This window comes from Tamandua tetradactyla, chromosome 4 (genome assembly GCF_023851605.1).
Source record: "Tamandua tetradactyla isolate mTamTet1 chromosome 4, mTamTet1.pri, whole genome shotgun sequence".
NCBI lineage: Eukaryota > Metazoa > Chordata > Mammalia > Pilosa > Myrmecophagidae > Tamandua > Tamandua tetradactyla.
Window position 1 is genome coordinate 141127562 of NC_135330.1, and position 18263 is coordinate 141145824.

The 18263-nt window shown below is 38.5% G+C and overlaps 1 protein-coding gene and 1 long non-coding RNA gene across 7 annotated transcripts in view; one reads left to right on the forward strand and one right to left on the reverse strand.

The window, feature by feature from the left end:
• Positions 1–1312: 1312 nt before the first annotated feature.
• Positions 1313–18263, reverse strand: part of KLF12 (KLF transcription factor 12) — a 483475-nt gene continuing 466524 nt past the window's right edge. For all 5 annotated transcript variants that reach the window (XM_077158427.1, XM_077158426.1, XM_077158429.1 and 2 more), the window contains one exon: positions 1313–7375. In XM_077158427.1, coding sequence (XP_077014542.1) covers positions 7194–7375 — 182 coding nt within the window. In that variant the 3' untranslated portion in view covers positions 1313–7193. The remainder of the gene's footprint in view (positions 7376–18263) is intronic.
• Positions 15840–18263, forward strand: part of LOC143681422 (uncharacterized) — a 38463-nt gene continuing 36039 nt past the window's right edge. Inside the window, exon 1 of one of the 2 annotated variants that reach the window (XR_013174602.1) lies at positions 15840–16680. This is a non-coding gene — a long non-coding RNA (uncharacterized LOC143681422). The remainder of the gene's footprint in view (positions 16681–18263) is intronic. The other variant, XR_013174601.1, reaches the window with a different exon arrangement.

An 18263-nucleotide genomic window follows, 5' to 3' on the forward strand; every position in this document is an offset into this window, starting at 1 on the left:
AGTTGGTGCTGTTAGGTGAGAAATTTGAAAAGGTGTTCTCTCTCTTGGCTCATCAGCATCCCATTAACAACTGTGTGAATGGCTTCTGATAGTAATTAGCTCCATGGAGAGGAAATTTTCACATTAATTTTGAAATTAATAACTATCAGCTCTAAATTGATGGAATAGCTTTTACTATACATACAAAGAAATATGTAGAGATGAGAAAACCCTGTCAGGCTAAAATGCTACTATATAGGGAAGAGTTTTGATTGATTTAGGAGGAAAGTGACAAGTTCAGGGACACATAAGGTTGTTGCTGTTTGTTTATAATGATCTCTCATGGCTGACTTGCCAGGAGAGTTCTAATTTTAAATATTCTGAGCCTTCATCAAATCATGTGTTATGCTGGATTCCAATATTTAACTTGGAAAAAATGATGACTGCTTGTATGATGTCCATAATGAAATAGTTAGAAATATGTGGAGTTGGCTGCTGGGAACATACATGAAGTGTGGTGTGGTGGAAAGGACACAAGCTCCCGAGGCAGACAGAGGCGACTTGAAATTCCTGTCGGGCAGTTCACTATTTCTGTGTTTGTGGACAGCATGGCCACCTTCTTTGTGCCTCAGTTTTCCATCCAAAATTTACTGAAGTTTTATACAGATTATTGGCCGTGTGTCTAAAAAGTATTTAGCATACTGCTGGGCACGTAGTAAGTGTCCAATAGGGATAGCTATTATTTTCATGGTTTGATGAATTTTTGACTTTTCAAGTTATTTTAGCAATTTTAGACAATGCAGAGAAAGGCCAACAGAAGACTTGACTTCAGGGAGATTATGGAACCCCGCAGCTTTTCTTTGACACTTAAAGTGGTTGTTTTCCTCCCTCTCTCCTGGCATGTTTCCTTCTTTCTTCCTATCTGAAACTTGGAGGAAATAGTAGATGGTTTTTCTAGGCACGCGGTCTGGTTCGGGAGAACACAGACCATTGTGGCAGTCTTCACAGTCTAAAGCCTGAGTGTTTAATCAGTCATGCTTTTAAATTGCCCTTACAAAATGCTTGCGCTGAAAGAGTATAATTTTACCAATAGCCTCAATAGCTTGTTTGGGTGAATTTGTGCTCTGAGACGCTAGGGCTGGAGAATTTCCAGGGCTTGTGTCTATTCACATAATCTTATTGCATATTTCTATCCATGACTCCACTTTTAGCAGTAAAGTAATTATAGAAAAAAACTTTGAACTTCTGAATGTAAAATCTGGTCGTTTTCAGAATTGCAGACCTTAGTTAAAGCTAAGGCTTTACTAAGCCTTAGGCTTACTATAAGTATTTCAGTAGATTTTATGGGGAGAAATGATTTTGTCCAATATTCATTCTAGAGGGGTTCTTAAAAGAAATCAGAAAATATTAGAGAAAAAGGAAAAGAAGAAATGTAATGATGGAGCTGTGCATTTGATACTAGTGGATAAAATAAGAGAAAATAAAGTAAAACAAATACAAACAAAAAACCCTCAGTGTTTTGCTCTAATTTTTTTTTTTAATGAGCAAAACTTTATAAGCTATACACAGTCATAAATTTGGGGCAAATCACAGTAAAGTTTTTATCTGAAAATTATAATTGCCATATGCCATAGTGTACACTGAAGATAACTTTAATGTTCAGATAATCTGCAAGTGAGAAAGATCAAATTAAGAAATGCTAATGTTAACAAGATTAGGTATATTTAAAAGACAAAATGATTTTTTGGTGTGTGTGTTAACAGATTTGATTTACTGTGTGTATATATATACCTTGTGTATATGTTCTCCAAGTGTGGAGGGAAAAAACCCAGTATCATGAATTATTGCTGTGTAAAAGTATAGGAAAATCTCATCGATCATACTGTTTATTGACAGGCACTTTCAGCTTTTACTTCATTTCTGAAAATGGCCATTAGCTTATTTCTATTGCCAGTATAGATTCATTTACCATGTGGCCATATCCATGGCATTTAATCTTGTCAACATATAACCACACCTAAAAGTGTTCTCTCTGGAATTAGGCAAAAATAAACTTGGTATAGATTTTTGATCAAAAACCACTTTGTTGAGGGAGCAAGAAAGAACTGAGAAAAGAGAGTGGTTGCAGGATGCTTCTCTTTAGCACAATAAAATCCTGTGCAGATGTTTTGCCCTTTTCAGACCAAGACATTTTGAGTTTGGAATCAGCTGTCTGTAACTCAAAATGTTTCACTGTAATTTAAACCATCCTGGTTAAACCAAGACTAGTGGTCACTCCATTTTGTAGACAAGAAACATGCTCTGACAAAGTTGAACATTTGCATTCCCATGGCAATATCACTAATTGTGTGTAAGATATACAAGGCATATCTGAACAAGTTTTTTTTTTTATTGTGATGAAAACTAGAAGCTTTTTCCCAACATACTTCATCAAACTATTTACAACCTCTGTAAAATCTGAGTTTGAAAATATTTTCTCCACTATCACATGTTACGAATACAGTAAAATATCTTCAATCTATCTTTTAAAGATGCAGTATCCTCCTATTTCAACTTCATATGAAAATCTGAGTTCCTATTGCAGTTGCTCAGTATTTAGCATATTTAAAGTACCAATGGACATGGGTTGCTAAACAGACATTACTCTATAATGAAACTCTGAAAATATAGCATTTTTAATTTTTATGTACATTTCTTAACTATAAAATGCAGGCAAAGTCATATATAGCATTATAAGCTGCTTCCCTATTAAGGTAAATAACTTACATTTCTAGACAGCATGGATTACAAATTCTTCCTTTCAAAAAAATTTTTTTGATATTTATTAGGTATGAAGCCAACAGACTGCATATACAGCTGTGTATACAGATGTGCATGTGTTGAGAGTGCTTGTATAGATAAGTGGAAGGCAGTACAGGGATAAAAAGAAATATAATATGGAACACATGACTTATCAAAACCCCTTTTCTAAATAAAAAAAATTAAGCTGAAAAGATATTTTAATGGGATATACTACCTCAGTAAAACTAAAGGAAGAAATTGATCAATGAAGTTGTAAGAGAATACATTTTACCTGCTAAATTTGCAAGAATTAGTAAAGACTAAAATCTAAGATTGGATAATGGACTGTGGATATTAAGGCTTCCTTGGCCTAGTATGATTCCTAAGTATTAAATCACTTTCAGTATCATCTACACAGACTGGAACTCTCAGTGTAACGTGGGTGTGGTACTCTCAACACTGCTTAAATTCTGTCAATCCTTACTATAAACAACGAGATACCTTTATAACAAAATCACAGCTACCTTTCTAAGCAGTTATATGACAAAGACTTATCAATACATTCGAAGGCCTCACCCCACCAGATTTATTCAATTGCAACTTTGGTAAGTGTAATAAATAAAGTACAGAATAAGGAATACTGCATCTTTATCCATATACTCGCCATCATTCGAATGAACCAACTTCAAGGAGCAGAATTATATTCATGTTGAAAACACAAATGGCAATTTAAAGTTAAAAAAAAAAAAGTTGTGTAAAACAGAATACAATCTTTGTATAACCTATTCCAAGTTTCAATCATAATGAAAATGATCTTTCTAATCATCTATAACTGGCACTTGTAAACACTGTAGCATTTTAAAAGTCTTTTTCAAGTGACAATAATCTTCCTAATTCCTGTTTAAACTTTAAAGAGAATAAAAAGTGCCCATGTTTAAAAGAAAAATGTGGTTTAATTACTGTTATTCCACAGCTTTTGAAAATAAATGTCATATAGTGTTTCGTAAAAGTAATACCAGGCAGTAGTAAAATCTTTATGGTCAGGCCACTCAGAATTTTAATCTGAAAGCCTTAACAGAATTTAAGACAACAAATCAAACAGGATTCCCAGAGTCTATGTACAGTTGTCAGGATGGGGCTGGAGGTGGGCTGGGGAAGTGTGAATGTTTTCCCAACTTCAGAAAAAAGTGTGAGAAGGGAATCTATTAAAACCCCAAAGTCTTAACCTCACCAATTTTCCAATATGTGACTCCATTGAAATCAAACTCTACAAAGCAAAAAGATAGTTGGGCCTACTGCAGCTTTTCTTAAGCCTTATAACAAAATGTGTCTAAGTTTACAAATATACACATACTCTAGCTCAAACTGAATAGCTCCAAATTTAAAACCAAAGAATGCTCCTAGTTAGGGAATGACTGACGGGTCCTTTAGCATTCTATCCTTTTTCCTTTGTTCATTATGTACTGTGCTTTTTAAAAAGAGGCTAGAAATTGACATAAAGTGAAATGGAGGCTTTTCCACTCCTGAAGGAATCCCTGCTTAAAAATCAGTTTCCTTCTGTCCAAAACCATTTTTCTTTCCATGGGGAAACACTTCTGAAAACTCAGCAAGGACAATTTACTGTGTCCCAAGACATGTCAGAAATGAGTTTCAGTTCCTTAGGCATAATTTAAATATCTCCACTATATCAGCTCAATGGCTCATTCACTTAACTTGTGCTTAGATCTCTCCTTAGAAGTATGGATGTGTTAAAAGGGGAAACAGCTGACAGATCTTATCTTTTAACTTACCATCTCAGTCTGGTTTCCACTTTCAGAGGGTGAAGAGAAAAGCTCCTTTCCCTGAATTTTCCCCAAGTTAGAAGGGAGAAGCAGGTCATTTCATGCTGTGCTATATTTAAATCAAGCTGTAACTCAGAGGGGGGGGGTCCCGCTGCCTGTCAGTTCTATGAATTCTAAAACCCATTTCTCCCTGCACCGCTCCCAAGATGTCTCTCAGCAGAAAAACAGATGGACGCTTATAAAAGAGGAAGAATTAAATCTACACTTGACCTGAGTGATTCACCTACTAGCTACCAACTTCCAGGATGGGCATTGAGGGGTTCAGGCTGTGTTCAGCACTCTCTGTTCTTTTGCCACTGACCATCCACCCACGCTGGCAGGCTGAGAAGCCCTTTACTACTGTGAATGGTCACAGGCGATGGAAAGTAGGTGTTGCATACAGTACAGATAGAAAACTTTCCAGTTGGTAAAAAACCAAAAAAAACCCCAGTGTTTGGTGGGTAGTTGATCGTGTAGCTAAAGGAGCTACTTTTTAATAGAATTGCAGCCCTTATCGTAGGGGAATTGACTGAATTTTTCAGGCCTGGAGGAAAACATAGAACATTTATTTTTGAAGATGTAATTTGACCTGAAAATTACTATACTGTCGCTTGACGAACAGTTTTAAAAATTCCTTTTAATGCCATCTAACCCAAATCTTCCTCGTTTCAATGGTCATAGTTCTTTGCTTTATCAAAATCAGATGATCTGAACTAGAAGATAATCCTAAAAAGGAGAATTCTGTAACCAGGAACTATTTCAGAATGTTCAAATATTTAAAAATGAGCTAGTAATAATGTGAGGTTAATTAATTTGTGCGATTCCCAAAATCAAGTGTCTGTAATTAAAATATATTGCAAAGGCCTTTGCCAGAGACCTCTTATATCGGTGCTATAAAAAACCCTAACAACTAAAAACCTCACCAAGCCCCTTAGCCACATAAAGCTGAAAAAACAGCTTTGAGTGGGGGAAAAATACAATTATTTTTCTGAAAGAATGCTTGTTGGTGATGTATTGCTTTGTCTGCTGTATACTTTGCTAGTTGCAAAAAGGCTCATACTTTTAGGGGGGTGATAGAACTACAACTTCCTTTCATGCTCAGCACAGGATGAGTGGGTTCAGCATCCCTGCAGATGCCAGGGGAGGACCACTGGGCACTCATGCAGTTTAGAAAATGGAATTGGCATAGAAGTACCTATTGGAGAGTCGCTTATCCTTGGCTCTCCGAGAGAGGAAACTAGCACCATGTCAGTCTTCCTTGGGGAGCATTCCCTTTCCACTGACTCAGTTCTAAGGAGAGCTGACCCATTAACCCGAGAGTTAATTCCCTGCTATGCCTCCCTTGCCTTTCTAGTCACCAAATAACTGTTTTCAAACAAGAGAAGGGGAGCATAATCTTTAATTGTGGTACCCAACCAAGCAGGACAACAAACAGCAGAAAGATTACCTCGATGCTAGAAATGTAACCAAGACATCTAAATGCTGGGGTGTTTTTTACAATCCCTTTAGTAAGTATTGAAAATTGGTAACGTGAGTCCTTAGTGAAGTTATTGTAGGAAAGTCCTTTTATTCGTTATTGCTTTTCTCCTCAAGAGGCGCATTATTTCCATCTCTGCTTTGTCTGATTTTTCATGTTCACTGACTTTGCCTGGGCAGCCCCACCTCTTACCTTGGTGCCAGTGTGTCTAAGAAAAGTTTTTTTTTCCCCCCGATTCCTTGTAATCAAATACTAGGGGCTGGAAGAGATGATGCCTAGGTGACAGAACACTGCAATTTGAAGTGGGGCAGTAGTTTTTTTTAGACAGGCTCTTCCTATTCAACTACAGAACACCTCTGTGCCAGTCCGTGCCAGGGCAGACACTGGGACTAGACTTCGACTGAAATGTCGCTGCCCCTCTGCTTGAACAGATGAACAAAACAGAATAAAAACAAAACAAAAACAATCAACAACAAACAAATGAAAGATTCAATGTTGGTTTTCTTCAGGGCATGGCATAATGACAAGTTGCGGGTGATATCTGATTTCCACCATTGCCATTGCAAAGGGCTGCTTGAGAGCCCCTTTATTTGCAGGTAATGGAACCTTTCCAACAGCTTCTTCTTTTCTACTTTCATGCTGCTTGCTGGTAACAGATTGGATGCATGTTCTATCTTACTTGGGTAGGAACTAAAATCTTTGTAAAAAGGGATAAGGGGTGGGGGGTGGGGGTAAGGTGGAGGAATAATCCCAATTTAGAAGGTCTTGCTCTAGCCATCAATGTGTGGTAGTTGACCTTTAAAGAATCAATAAGAAAACATCTGACAGCTCAGAAAGTGTACAAGCTACACACATCTTTCGATGGCAGAGGACACTGCATGGAACACAATGCCTGTCTCTTCAGCACGTATGTCACTGATCTCCGAGGCCAGCGTGAGGAAGGTTCTCGTGCAGTCATGATGGGGGTTACCTTCAGACCAAAAAGGAGAAGCGCTCCTTCTTTTTCCTGCTCTGGTTTCAGACATCGTGGGATGGTGATGCCCTTTGTGTTAACACTGTGAAGGGGATTCAGCCCTGCTGAATTGGGTGCCACTAAGAGATCCAGCTCTTACGCTCAGCTGGACAGGTTGCATTCTTCACACCAGCATGTGCCTCCGGCGGTGCAGTGCCAAGTGATCTGACCGGGAAAAGCTTCGATCACAGTCCGCGCACTTGAATGGCTTCACTCCCGTGTGTTTGCGGTAATGCCTTGTCAGTTCATCCGAACGAGCAAACTTCCAGGTGCAGCCTTCCCAGGTACACTTGTAGGGTTTCTCTCCTGGAAGAAACAAAGGGACATGGTTTTGGGGTTCTACAGTTTTTCCATCATCGCCAAGCCAGCACTCTATTTTGGGTAACTGTTGGTCTCAATGCCTTCTCTATTTCGTAATCCTTTGTCCAGGAAACCTAACCAGCTCACCAGAGGATTTGGAGCAAGGCAGGTGGGGTTTTTGATCTTGTCTCTCCTGCCGGGAACTCTGTCAAGTTAGTTTAACACTCGCATCCTTGATTTATGGGTAAATCACTCTGCAGTTAAAATATGAAAAAGCATTACAGAATGATTGCTACTGAATGGAATCACTTACCACTCCTGGGTTTAAAAGGAATATTAGAGTTCAACTCCTGTGATTAGCTCTAAGGTTGGAATTCACAAAGAACTATAAGGAGTAATTATGATGTTTCATTTCAATACCACCTCTCCAAAACTGCACATTGCTCAGAAGCCTTTAGGATATTTTAGGACACAATTATCCATCTATTAGTCATGGAAAATAAACACAACATTTCATGAAAAGGTAGGGCAGCCCTACCCCCTAAAATTAGCTACTAAGTATACAATATTCATAAACACTGTATTTTGCTTGTCCACTGGCAAAGATTCCTTAGACATCTTAATAGTGTAAAGCTTTTTTAGCAACTTAAAAACTAGGGTGATCCCTGAGGAATCATCAAGTTAGTCCATATCTTGAAACTCACGGTATAAAGCAGCCTGAAGAAGTATGTAATTTGACCAGGTCCCTCAGTCGACTTGTAAGGACAGTAAAATAAGCAAAGGCTTTGCTGGGAAAAGATACACTATCAACTGTCCAAATGAGCTCTCAGGGGAAGAGTGACAATAGTTGACCCAGGTGTGCTGTTTTCCTGGCTCTCATGTGGAACAGAAGCCCTGTCCCCAGGCAACCCCACAAAAACTCTTCTCTCCTCCTGCCCCTTCCATCCATTGGCCAGCAACTGTGCTTCCTGTGCACTCAGGGATAGTGGGGATGCTGATCTGTTCGTATAAAACTGCAAAGTGAATATTTGTTAACTCTGCTTAACAGATGAGAAAACCGAAGCTCAGCGTAGTAAAGTTACTTCCCAAGGCCAGTAAAAAATTGGGATTATCTCCAAAGGCAGTACTTCTTCACTATGCTACAGTGGAATGCATAATTCTTTCCCCATAAAACTTTGTTATATCTCCTAACAGAGTCAATGTTACTTTCTTAGGTAACTCTGAATTGTTCACTTCATGTTGTATCCACGTATCACAATATGTTATGAAGATGCCTTTCTCTCCTACCAGTTTCTTCAATAACTGGCAGTCAGGGGTCATGGATCATGCCTCTACTTCTTTCAGTACCCCGGGGGCCTAGAATTGGTACCAAGCAAGTGCTCACGTGAATTAAGAAAACTGTAAAACTCACAAACACAGAGTGAACCTGATGTCCAAATACTTCCTATGTGACAGAACCAGACTGAGTTGGACCAAAGCATTTTCCATTCAACTGGTAAATCAATGCTATCTGCCAATATGGATCCTTTTAGGATCAAGTGGCCCTTTCAGAAGAGGGTGAATAATGAGTGAGCAATTAGACCTAGATATGCTGATGCACTAACTCTGGCTCATAGGAGGGTCCAGGTAACTCTGTCAGAGATTCTTTCACATTGGAGCCTGGACTGATCCAAAACCTCAACTTCTGACTCATACTAGATGTCCTGTGGATGCAAAATCTGCATTTTGAAGTGTCTACTGACCAACAGTTTAACAGAAACTAAAAAAAAAAAAAAAAAAAGGATTCAGGTTTACTATATAGAATTATAAAAAAGAAAAAATTCAGGTTTACTATATAAAATTATGTTAACAGCAATTTTTAACATGCTTTTATTTACATGCCATCCCTATATATTTTTTAATTTACATCATGAACATGGGTTCTAATAAGCTGAGCTTTATATAAATCCTCTCTTCAAGAACACATCTATCTTTGGTATACTGAACTTAGCTAGGTGGCTGTCACAGACAGGCAGGCATCTCCTAGGTAGATGCTTTGTTACTATGGGACCAGCTGCAGAGAGTGTAAGGTTTAAGAAGGCAAAAATAAAGGATTTTCTTAACTGGAAAATTAGTTGCATAGGAGGGAGATGTCTGCTTCTCCCTTGGTGAACAAGAGTCATATGTAAAGCACAATGCATGTCATAGGGTCAGAAAAGCTGCTGGACTCTGATCTTGTCATTGCAAAGAGAGTGAGGGGAAGGTGCCCAGAATTGGGAGGAGCCTGGAAAGTTAGCAGAGGCAAAAGGGAGAGGGACAGAGAGCTTCTCACCTCTTCAGGAAGGAGTTAGAGGCTGGGATGCCTTAAAATAGCGTTGTCTTTTTGTGTATGTCTCAGGTGCTCTGTAGATTTTCTGGTACATCCAATTACGCATTTAAAACTCCAATTTCACCTTCAAAATTATAATAGTTATACTTCTACTTTAGTTTTGGTTGTTCAGTAATGGTATTTATGCCCCTTTTCACAGGCCAAATCCGGCTGGTGGCTTGTTTTTTGCATAGCATATGAGCTAATAATGGTTTTTACCTTTTTAAATGGCTGGGAAAAATCAAAAGAAGAATAATATTTTGTGAAGTGAAAAGTATTCTAAATTCAATTTTTTCACGTTCAGTAACAGCCATGCTCATTTGTTTCCATATTGTCTATGGGTGCTTTCCAGTGATGGCAGAGTTGAGCAGCTAAACAGAGACCGTGTGGCCCACAAAGCCAAATCTATTTCCTATCTGGCCCTTTACAGAAAAAGTTTGCCGAGCCCTGATACAAAGGATGGGCACTTCTGCTTACTGCAGGATTTGTGAATGTGTAACTTACTGAATTGGGCTATATTTTACACATTGTTGAAGGGGGTGTGTGTGTGTATGTAGGGATATTCTGGCCACGGTTTAATCATCTCCCCTCACTTGAAAATGAAGTATATCAGAAATAGTAAATTGAATTATCAGAGCAAAGAATGGGTTTTCCCTGAAATGTTCCTTACAAAAATGTAAACTTTTAATATAGGAGAAAATCTGACGCATGCCATTTTCTTTGCCTCCACTGCCTTATTAATAGACCTACAGTTTGAGTAGTCTCCCTCCATGTATTTAAAAAGAAATATAGGGAGGGAAAAAAAAGAAAAAAAAAACCTTCACAGCTTTCTTCAAAATCAGGGGCTGAGCTATGTATGTGGGGAGCTGCTACTCTGATCAGGCAGAGGCTGGCTAGGTGCCTCACTGGAGAGGTCTTGGTGTGGATTATATCCCACTTGATACCTACTAGCATTTCATTAAAATTAATAAATGCTCTTATGAGACTAATCAAGATTTAGAAATGGATACACATAATTTTAGTAGTGACTGTCATGTTTTCTAACTGCATATTATATTTTACACTTGCACTTTGAAGCAATTTAAAGGGAGCAATTTTATAAACAAATTAAGGTAACGAACTGATTTCACGATGTGAGTAAAAAACCAACTCCAATGATAAATAAGTTTGTGAGATGTATAGCAGTGTGTGTGTACAAGTACTGAAAGGATATAATGAAGAACAGAATCTTTCTTCTAATCCTCCTTTCTTTCCTTTAAAAACGTGCTAGAAAATAGAAAGCTCAAGTTCATTTTAAAAAGCCAGTGATAGGGACTGAGTGGTGGGCAAGTTTTCCATGAAAAGTTTCCTGGGGAAAGTGTTGGCCTGGACAGTGAAAGGAGTGAGACACCTTCCAGGGCCTGTGCTTCAAATGTACGCAGCTGCTTTGCAGCAGGCTGAACAATTGGCCACCATAAAAACACAATTTCCATTCATTTCCCCAAGAATAGAGATTTTCCTTAAATTAATTTGAATTAGAATTCACTGAATGTTGTCTTTAAAACTATCCCTAGAAACAAGCTAAAAAATAAAATAGCATGCCCACTGTCTTTGTCCCTTTTTTCTATACACATACAATCCATAGTGGTAAAATCTTTGAAAATATACTTAATATTCTTCAAAATAATCTTAAGCTTTGACTCTACCACTAGATCACCTTTATTCTTTTTTTATATGAATTCCATGAAATTATGGAAAATGATATGGTATTTCTTTACCAATAATTCTTTGTAAGTGAAGTTTTTTAAATGTTGTGTCATGAAGTTACCAACATACAAGAAAAATAAAGGGTAGCATCTGGGTGACCGGTGGCCTAATACTGGCAATCCAGTTATTAACTTTTAGGTTTTCAATTCTGAAGTGAAGGTCTCTATATTCCATGATAAATCCCTAAGCCATGTGCACCTTTGGCATTTTTAGAAAAAGAATTTGACCTTTTTTCCCAACACAATCTGCACTCCTCCAGTTCCTTAAAAAACCTGGACTAAACCATGAAAATTTCAGAAAAAGGAACAGGTTAACCAAAATGAGTAACAAAAGCTTTTATTTTTAAAAGTGAAATAGTCCTCTAAAGATTAAAATGAGGGTGGGCCACGGTGGCTCAGCAGGTAAGAATGCTTGCCTACCAAGCCCGAGGACCTGGGTTTGATTCCCAGTGCCTGCCCATGTAAAAATAAATAAATAAAGATTAAAATGAGAACACAGCAGAAAAAGAGGGTTTGCTATTTTTCATTCTAAAAAACTCTTTTTGGGGGTTCATGTAAAATATAAATTTCTATGCTAATGTAGCCAATTTGTGGGTATGTGTGTACACACACACACACACACACACACACACACACACTCAAAGGCATTATTTATATAGAATCCTAATTAAGTGTCCCAGGAAAATGAAAACAGTCAACAAACAAACTGATTTAGTTTGAGAATGCCTGTCTCTTTCAATTTTTACTAAAGAAAAGGATTGAGTCTCAATGTATTTTCTATGACTTTTACCCAGCAGAAGGCATAATAAAGTCTAATGAAAACACCAAGCATTGAATGGATTCCCAAAACCCTCTAAACAAAAATAACTTTTTCAGGTGCCTCCCATGTCACCAAAAGAAATGCCGAAAGGTACATGTGTCCTGAGACAAAAGCCAGGTGCCCTTTCGTATTAAAATGCATAGGAGCAGTACAGCTGAGAGCAATGTGCAGTCTGAAAAAGGCTGTGTTAAACAAAACACCCGTGTTCTCATCAGCTTCTCTCTGTTATTTTCTCAAGCAACTGAAAAGGAACACCTTTTGCAACAGGAAACATACGCTTTTTCTTAGGTTCAGAAGTGCATTTGTGAAATGTGTCCCTGCTTAACGTTCACCAAGTTACAGGGCCCCAGACACTGACAAATGAGCTTCATTACATTCAAGGCTCAGCATATTTGCTGTGACAACCTGTTTCACTTGAGGAATGGTATTTGCATATGAGGAAAAAACCAGCATCAAGATTCCTATCTTGTCTTTTTGGTTTCTATTACACTAGTAGTTCATAAAAGTTCATAGATTTTAGATCTGGAAGGGAGTGAGGTACTTATAAGATGAGGAACTGGAAATCTAGAGACCAAGAAAAAGCTGTGGTTACCAGCCCTTCAAGCTCATCCAGGGAGATACCAAGCTGCCTTCCTTCCTCCAGGTTTTACGGTAGCAAAAAATACCACAGGCCCAACACATGTTACATGCAAGCACAGTCAACTGATTTGCAATTGGATCTCAGGCTAGGGAGTTAAGCCTATGGAAGCATGGTTTTCCTAGCTGTGAAATAGGAATAGTGTCCACCCTGCAGTACTACTGAGAAACCTGGAAATTCCACATGCCAAGTGCCTGGCCAATGACACATGCTCAATAAAAGACGTTCAGTTTTATAGTTAGGGAATTCAAGATTTTTCTGCTTTTGTTTAAAGAAAATGAACTTAACACTGGATCTCTGTTGGCTATTTTTAAGGAATGAAAAGGTTTTCAAAAGCCACTAGATGCCCATCCTGATCTCCCTATTATATGCCAAGCAGACCAATTTGATAATGTGTTGGATTCACTTGGTCTTGTCAATTCAATCAGACAAATAATCAACATGCTAGTCTCTGTCCCAATGAACTGTCTGGACCAAATTGACTGTCTCACATTATGTATGAAGGAGATCAAGTGTATCTGTTCTTTTTTTCCCCCATGCAGTTCTATAATGGGTATCTTTATTGGAAATAGTATTAAAGCAAAAATCACTTTCCATGTACCACATTTTGCTCTAAGCACTTTATGGATACTAGCACATTTAACTTCCACAACTTTCGAATGAAGTAGTTTCAATAACTATTTCCACTTAGAGACATTCTGTCAGTGTGCGGAGATAGGATTTGAACCCAAGGTGTCTGATGTCAAAGTTCACAATCTTAACCACCACTCTACACTTCTCTCAATATTTTAAAATACTGCTTTAATAAACCAAGAGATCTGGTCAGAAGTGGGCAAGCAGACTGCGAATGAATGTGAACCTAATTACCGCTTACCGGACAGAGCAACGTGTTGATTATAAAGGCTAGCCCCTGCTCATCTACAAATCAATATAAATGATTTAAATTTGCTAATAATAGAGTCCTTTACAGAATGTGAAAGTTCAAAGTCTAAGGACAATATTTTATTTGACTGTTCTGAATTCATATTTCCATGTAGTTGACACCATTTATTCTCCCATGTTTCTGATTACTTTTTCTCTGTTTCTTTTACCTATCATGTAAATTTTTAATGAAAATTTTAACTTTGACTTCTCACCTGCGTACATTCTCCTGTGCTCCCAGGGTTTTCACTATATTTTCCGCTAAGTATCTACCTCAGTCTCTGTCCCAAGGACCAGCGTGATATAGGACATTTCCAATGGGCAGTCCCCTAGAGCAACCCCAACATGACAGAACTTTATTGATCATTTATCAACCTGACACAAAACTTGCCCCTTCTTGTTTTGTTATCTGGAAGAGAGACAGTCTCATCTACGAGGTCTCATGTCATACTATCTCTTATTCTCTACCTGCCCCAATATGATGATTACGTCTGTTGGGTCTGCCTTCCAAATATCTACCCAGCTGTCCTCTCCTGTTTGTTCCTACTGCTGTGGTCTGCTATTCTTCAGGTTCTTGCCACCTTCTGCCAGGATCAATTTCTAATGATTTTGTTTCCCTTGTGTTATGTCCTGAAATCGCCTACCCCCAACCACTCCAGTATATTACCTCTAAGGTATTTGAAAGACAGTCTGATCAAGTCACTCCTGTAGTGACGTCCAGTTACTGTGGGATGAAGTCTAACTCTTTATCTCATGACACAGAGCCTTGTGATAGAGTCCCCACTGATTTCAGCTTCATCTTTTGCCTTGCCCTTATCTTGTCCCAATCTTCAGTCATATGGAAACACTGGCCATTCCCTGCTAGTACTGGGGATGATATGTGAATGAGCCTTCTGTTTTGTTGCTCAAATAGGTATTCTTCTAACCTTCAAACAACATATTTACTGCATAATTCTTTTTATCTCTAGTTACAAAGACCTTTTATTGAATTATTCTAAGCACTATAAACATTCTTTTATATATTTGTTAATGGTGAACATGTGATATTTTCTATAAAAACTCAGCTCCTCATCATCTTTAATAATTATCATTAAAACAAAAAAAAATCTACCAGTAGCAGTTAATGTAACCATGCAGATAAGATGACCAAATAATCCTAAATCCATAGTTCTTTTTAAGCAGAACAGATGAAAGTATAAAGGATGGAGATGTTAATACTCCACCCATCCTTACTAGCAGCTTTGATGGATTAGTTAAAATAAAGCTAGAAGCCAAGGAAGAAAATTCAGGAGCACAGTCATAAGATCCTGTGACATTTTAAAACTCTCTTCTCTGTCACTGATATGTCGATACAAACAGGATTTTAAAAACCCTCATTTGCCAATTCACTTATTTACATGAGATAATAATTGGCAGGCTATTTTGGAAATCTTGACTTTTTTAAGTATATGAAACAGGTCAAATTATTTTTTTGTATGCTGTATGGTGGGGGTCACATTTCATCCTTTTTCCATGTGAGTATCCCATTACTACAGCACCATTTGTTGAAGTTTTGTTTCTTCTTTGTTTGCTTGCTTGTTTGTTTTTTGGGGAGGTGCATGGGCCAGGAATTGAACCCAGGTCTCCCCCATAGCGGGTGAGATTTCTACCAATGAATGACCCCTGTGCCCCTATATTTTTAAAGTTAATTAAACAGGTAAGACTTCAAAACCAGAAGTAAGTACAATATGCACAGCCTCGGGACCTATGTTCATATAATCGCAAGTGATTGTCAATACTAGGTCCAAAATGTTTCTAAAGAGCAAATCTCTAAAACAGATTAGAGACTCTCTCCTCCCTCCCCATTACAGAAAATAAGAGCAGCACTTTCATTACATTTTGCCACCAAACTAAATTTTTCTGTTTCTTTTTAGTGGTGGCAGTAAAATGTGTTGCTTGCACGGAGTGATGCTCCTAGAGAGGCGCACCACCCGCTCCGAGCTGCAGTGGCAACACGCATGCGCTCTCGGGGCTCCCCATCGCAGGGCTTCCCATCAGGCTTTGCGGGCGGCTGTGTGCGGAGGTGGCCGGCCCCGCCGGGTGAGGAACTTGCTGCCATCTTCACCTGTGCTTCGCCCCATGCCCTCTCAGGGGGCTGTACTCTGAGGAAGCACTCAGGAGTGGACTAGTTCATTATTAAGCTTCCGCTCCGTGTTTTTTCAATGGCTTTCTCACGAAGTACAATTTTAGTAGACTGGGGAGAAAGACGGGTCTATATGAATGAAAAGTCTTACAATTCGGTCATCTAAGTGGCTTGTTAACTTATTACTTCAAAGTACCTTAGACGCCATCACTAACCTGGCAGGTACCGCCAGGGAGACATACTTAGGAACGCGGCTCAGGTGAACGTGAGACGGCGGGTCATTCACAAACTGGTCTGAGGCTCTAGAGAAACTGGAGTTTGATCCTAGTTCTAACGCTTTTCCACTACATGACCCTGGATGAGTGCTCTAACCGCACTCCTGTACAGGGATTTTTGTAGGTGATTAAAATAGTAAAGCAGTAGCAGAGCTGAGCACCGGGCCTGGGGCGTTTCAGGTCCTCAGTCATAAGCCGCTGGCTCCCACCTACGAATCCCGACTACTGTTGGTAGCATTCCCTCCTCCTAACCAAACAGGCGGTGTTGACAATCTTCTTCGAGGTCTCTCTCTCCCCTACGCTCACGTCCATCTTATGTCTTGTTTCTACTGCTCTAATGTTTCCCCCACACCCTTCCTTTCTGACCATCAAACAGAAATGTACTAAGTGCTCTAAGGTCATGGACGATGGACGGGGCGATGGTCAAAGACCTTAACAGACAAGGTAACACTGAGGCGGGTTTGGAAAAGAAATAGGAGTCTGCCAACTAAAGAGGCAGGAAGAAATGAGGCAGCGAGGCAGGCCATTTCAGGCAGGGAGGAGACTGTGAATGTGCTCCATGGGCTTGTATGTCTAGGCATGTTTGGAGGTTCACTTATTTGTATGGCTGAGAAATAGGGTAGAAGTGGGACAGAGTAAGTGAGGCTAAACAGGTGAACAGAAGTCAGACGAGAAGGGTCCTACATGCCCAGCTTATGAAAATGTCCGTAACGGCCACAATCGTTGCCCTCCTTTATCACCTGCTTATACCTTTTTGTCATAGGGCTTTAGGTACTAGACCTTTGTCATGACTACTCATGACTCTAGTGGACTTACTGACAAGTTCTGAAGATGGAGCTGTGATTCTTTCTGCCTTAACAAAACTTCTGTAGTGCCTCTGACGCAGAAAATGCTTAAAAAATATTTGTTTATTTAACTTTGTGTATGACTCGGTGCTGTCAAGGTAAAACTATTATGTTTTGCTAAGTATTTGAAATATACTTTTTAATACTGTTATTGTTTTATGAAAATTATGGCAAAAGGGGCATATTAACCACTAACTTTATGCCAAATTTTCTGAACTATATACATTAGTAGAGTCTGAAGAGATTTTATTATAGTCCATTGTGATAAATGTGTACTAAATTAACCCAATTTTCTTGCTTTGAACTACTGCTCACAATAGCACATCTGAATACATAAAATTTCAATACAAATAATTATTGAGTCCCTGTGTTAGTCACTATATTTACTGGCAATATAAAGATGAATGATGAATAATTATGTAACATGCTATGTTTACCGTCAAACTTAAAGAAACAGAAAACCTGAGATTCAATGACATTGAATAGCATGTTTAAGTTCATCTAACCAGTTAAGGGTCAAAGATGAATTCAACTTTTTGTCTCCTGATTTCAAATTTAGTGCTACCTCTATTCTATTTTCCCATATATCAGTAATTACCAATATTGCTCATATTTGTGAGCTGTTTGATCAAACAACTTAGAAGATTTTTCCCTGAAAACTGATATGTTATCTTGGCATCACTAAACCCTAAGCTTTATCTAATGAATCTAGACAGAGGGTCAGCTTGGAGCTTTACATAGAATGAGTTAATTAATGAATATAGTGAAATTATGAACAGTAGTAGCACCCACTTATCTGAAGGTCTAAGCTAACAACCACAAGCTGGAAAACCCAAAAGACCTTTAAGATGCATAGCTTTCACAAAGCCCATGATTTTACTTTGTAGGAAATACCATTAAATCACCCTAGAATCCTATTGAATAAATTAAGACGCCAAATTAGAAGCAAGAAATATAGGATCAGCAGTGAAAAGTGATGAGGCAAGGGAAAAAGGGGAAACTCATAGGCTATGCAGGCATTTAGGATCAATATGTTTATGCATATGAATGTGCTTCAAATAGTGTCATTACCTGACATTAATAATTATAGCCCCTGATATTAATTATAAAGGCTTAAATCATCAAGGAAAGGATTAAATAATACATACCTTTCTTAATTCATAAAAGAAGGAAGGACATTTA